Below are 3,946 nucleotides of genomic sequence, written 5' to 3'. Positions count from 1 at the left end.
GGGCCAATTATCCATTTAAAGAGAGTGTTTGAATGGTGGAAAGATGGGAAGGACCAAGAGTGTAATTTTCCCATTTCATAAAAATGAACCATTTTTATTTCATTCATCTCCTTCTCCTTCCTTATTTTTTCATTTGCTTTCTTCTTCGCTTTTTCTCTCAAAGGACCAAGACCAAAAGTAAATCATTTGAGCCATTTCTCTTTCCTTCAAACTTCATTTTCGTTCATAACCCCTCTAACAACTTATTTTAATGAATCAAGCCTTGGGTTTTTATAGTTAAAAAGAAAAGTGGGGTTTTCATCCAAATCACCAAGGAAATGAGTGTGGTTAAGTAAAGAGCTTCATTTCGGGTTCCTAACATCAAGGTAGTGTATTTCTAATCCTTTGGAGTATTAAGCTTTCATAAATTTCAAGAATTTGCTAATATTTGTGTAGATGAGCATATTAGGGTTAAATTTTATTTCAAGATTAAAAGACGTTTTAAGTGTTAAGAAAGTGTTTCTATGACACCTTATGACCCTAATTAACTCTCTAAAGCTTCAGAACAAAGATTAGGAACCAAACCAAGTCATTTAAGATGATTTTTGGTTGTTTTTTTAGCTTAAAATAATCATTTCAGGGTTCTAGTATCGATATTGGATGAACAGTGTCAATACTAGTTGAATTGGGGGCAAAATTAGGGTTTCAGGTAGGGAGTATGGATACCGAGAAGATAAGTATCAATACTGGTCCTTTGGTATCGATACTGAAGGTTATAGTATCGATACCGAGTGCTCGGTATCTAGATCAGATTCTTAATTTCGAGACCAAATTGGTCTTCATACCCAAAAATTGGTGTCCATACCCAAAAATTGGTCTCTATACCAAAAAATTAGTCTCTATACTGAAGGCTTGGTATCAATACCCAAAGTGGTTAAGCGACTTCAAGATCTAAGGTATAAGAAAATTACTAAAATACCATTGGGGGCTAAAATTACAAAATTATCCTTCTGGGCCTTAAAGCGAGTAACTAAGAATGAATGATCATTATAGAGGACATATCAAAAAGCGGTATGATGAATTAATCAGACTACAAAATATAGGAATCATTTACTACGAGAATGATTGTGAATGATGGACGAACAATTGTCTCTCTAACTCGAGTGTAGATTAAAGGAAAGCATAGCAAGAGTGACTAAAGTGTCACTACTTAGAGTTGAACCCGAGTCATGCCTCGGGCTAGCGAATAGTACAACCAGTGATCAACAAACTCAGTAATCATCGTTAAATCACGAAACGCGTAGAGACTTTTCTTGAGTCAAAGTGACTAAGACACCTTTCAGTAATGAACGACTAGAATAAATCAACTTAATAAATAACAGCAGTAACAGACTAATATGCCTTCATATAACGTTCTAGATGAGAGAACGAGCGAGATAGAAGCTAGTGAGAGGATGTTCTTACTTTACTGAGTCCATCTATGCTAGGGTATAGACAGGTTACCTTAATTGCCCTAGTGGGACATTGTCAATGCGTGAGGCATTTTAGGGATAACAAGGGCGCGATGCTCGAACACTCATGAGGAATGGGTTAGCGATGTCAATATTGTGTGGCCTTTGGCCTTATATATGTATGTATAGTTGCATCAGCCCAGTACATCAGATGTGTTAAAGCTTGGCTTGAAGGGTATGTGAGATCGAGCTAATGCTTCAGTTAGGCGGGAATTGTGCCGATGATATATGACATCGGGTTCCCCTCAGTGATCTACTTGATGGCTATGTGAGGACCAGAAGATCATTCCATATGTCAGCGGGAATTGCACAAATGCTATGTGACATCGGGTTCCCTCAATAACTAGTGTTTGTTGGCTATGTGAGACCAGATACTAGTTAGCTTTACATTCAAATAATGCATAGCATGTTCAAGCCTGTTAGTTTTAAAATTTATTATATTTATAAAAAACCCTAACTTTTCTTATATTATAAAACAACCCTAAAATTTCAAATCTTAACCTTAATCCATCGTCTCGCCCTCTCCAACCATGACCACCGTCGTCGACGTAGTCCTTGCCATCATTTTAGTTATATGTCATCTTAGTTGTGGCTGATTAACCATCGGAATCGCATGAGATCACGATTTTCATTCTAGGGTTCGTGAGATTTAAAACGTCGATTTATCGTCGATCGGTTATCAACCAGTCATGATTTCATAGGGGCTTTGGTCGTCGAGGGGATGAGAGGTCGGGTGGAGCTTTTCCAACGGCAGAGGGCGGTGGGCAGCGTAGGTTTAGGGGTTGAAATGAAGATTTTCAAAGTTTATGAGTTATTTCAAAAAATTTGTGTCTTCTTTTTAAAAAATATATAATTTTATTTTTTTAATTTATATAAAATTTCTACGGACTGAATTCCCGCCGATAAACAAAACAAGAAGAATGAATTTACACCAAAATCAAACAACAATACATTACTGTATTATTTTGAACAAAAAAAAAATGCATTGCAATATCATGTGATGTGTCTACGATTTCCCATCTCCACAACAACCAAATGCAAGTAAAACGAAATCCCTAATCTTTCATATTAGTTTATTTTCTTCTACCAACATTGATCGGTCTCCCATCTTCCGGTCGGGTACACCCAATTACCGACGCGCCTCGCACGTGCCCCCAACGACATATCGTACACGGCTCTCGCCGTCGGATCCGACAATGTCGAGTAGGCGTTGCGTATCTCTATGAAATCGCGGCCGTCCGATGAGGATCCCATAGCGTCGGGATGGTAAACCTTCGCCAGGCTCCGGTACGCCGTCTTGATCTCGTTCAACGACGCCGTTCTCTCCACCTTGAGTATCTCGTAAAAACTCCCCGCCAAAGCCTCCGCCACCGACACTCTATGGTTGTCCGTGGCCGTGGCTGACTTAAACGAAGCCGCCTGCGCCGAAGCCCTGACGGTCACGGTCTTCTTCACGGAGAAACTGTGGATGGGTTTAGCGACGAAAGGGGAAGGGAGGGTTGCATACATTGGGGTAAAGAAGGGCAAAACGGTAAAATGAGTAGGTTCGGAGAGAGGAGAATTGAAAACAAGAAGACGGGTGATTTTGATGAATGTATTTATATATTAATGAGGATCAAATGCTAAAGAGGGATATTATTGGAAATTTAAAGAAAGTATCTGGAAAAGGAAGTGAAAAGAGAAAACCAGCGTGTGGTCTCATGTATTTATTTCTGTCTACTGGTTTTGCCTTTGGATTCGGACACCCTGGATTTACTGTTTTAAATTTTTCTTGGTTGTTTTTAGGTTTAATTATAAAATAAATGCATATATTATATCATTTTTTATGAATAAGTGTTAAAGTTTTTAATAATTCAGATTAAAATGTTAAATTTTTTAACTATAAAATAAATGCACATACTATAACGTTAAAAAATTATCACTTTGTTTATCCAAAAAAAATTATCACTTTAGGTGCTTGAATCGTAACTGTCGTTAATTTTTTTCATTAAAAGACAGATTTCGTATTCTGATAATTTTGATTTTTTAAAATTAAAAATATTATTATGTTAATAAAAAAATCCAATTTCTCTTAAATTACAAAATATCTAAAATCCTTAAAAATTCTAAATCTCTAACCTGACGTCGTTGCCCTTGACAATCATGACTACTGCGTCGATGTAGTCATTGTCATTTTCCTAGTGATACAGTCATAGTTGCCGTCGATTGACTGTAGGGATCACGATTTTCATCATAGAGTTTGCAAGGTACAAAACGTCGATTGACCGTGATTTCATAGTGTCATTGATCACCGAGGAGGTGAGGTCGGGTGAAGCTTCGTTGGAGGCAAAGCATGATAACCTGTATGTGTTTAGGGGTTGAAATAAGGGTTTTCAAAGTTTTGGGACTATTTCAAAAAATTTTGTGTTTTTTTAAATATAATATTAATTTTAAATATTTTTTTAAAATTACCAGAA

General features: G+C 37.0%; 1 protein-coding gene across 1 annotated transcript; it reads right to left on the bottom strand.

The window, feature by feature from the left end:
• Positions 1-2,566: 2,566 nt before the first annotated feature.
• LOC120203599 (chaperone protein dnaJ 11, chloroplastic-like) lies at positions 2,567-3,043 on the bottom strand. Its single transcript, XM_039203844.1, has one exon. It carries the CDS (start codon positions 2,997-2,999, stop codon positions 2,574-2,576), a length of 426 nt encoding a protein of 141 aa, XP_039059775.1. The 5' UTR covers positions 3,000-3,043; the 3' UTR covers positions 2,567-2,573.
• Positions 3,044-3,946: the final 903 nt, after the last annotated feature.

The sequence above is a fragment of the Hibiscus syriacus genome, unplaced genomic scaffold (assembly GCF_006381635.1).
Source record: "Hibiscus syriacus cultivar Baekdansim isolate YM2019G1 unplaced genomic scaffold, ASM638163v2 tig00010099_pilon, whole genome shotgun sequence".
Taxonomy (NCBI): domain Eukaryota; kingdom Viridiplantae; phylum Streptophyta; class Magnoliopsida; order Malvales; family Malvaceae; genus Hibiscus; species Hibiscus syriacus.
The sequence above is the reverse complement of the archived record's forward strand: the minus strand, read 5'-3'. Positions and strand labels throughout refer to the sequence as shown.

What these genes read in the sequence shown, in the direction of transcription:
- LOC120203599 (XM_039203844.1), bottom strand. Translation starts at nt 2,999, where the DNA reads ATGTATGCAACCCTCCCTTCCCCTTTCGTCGCTAAACCCATCCACAGT.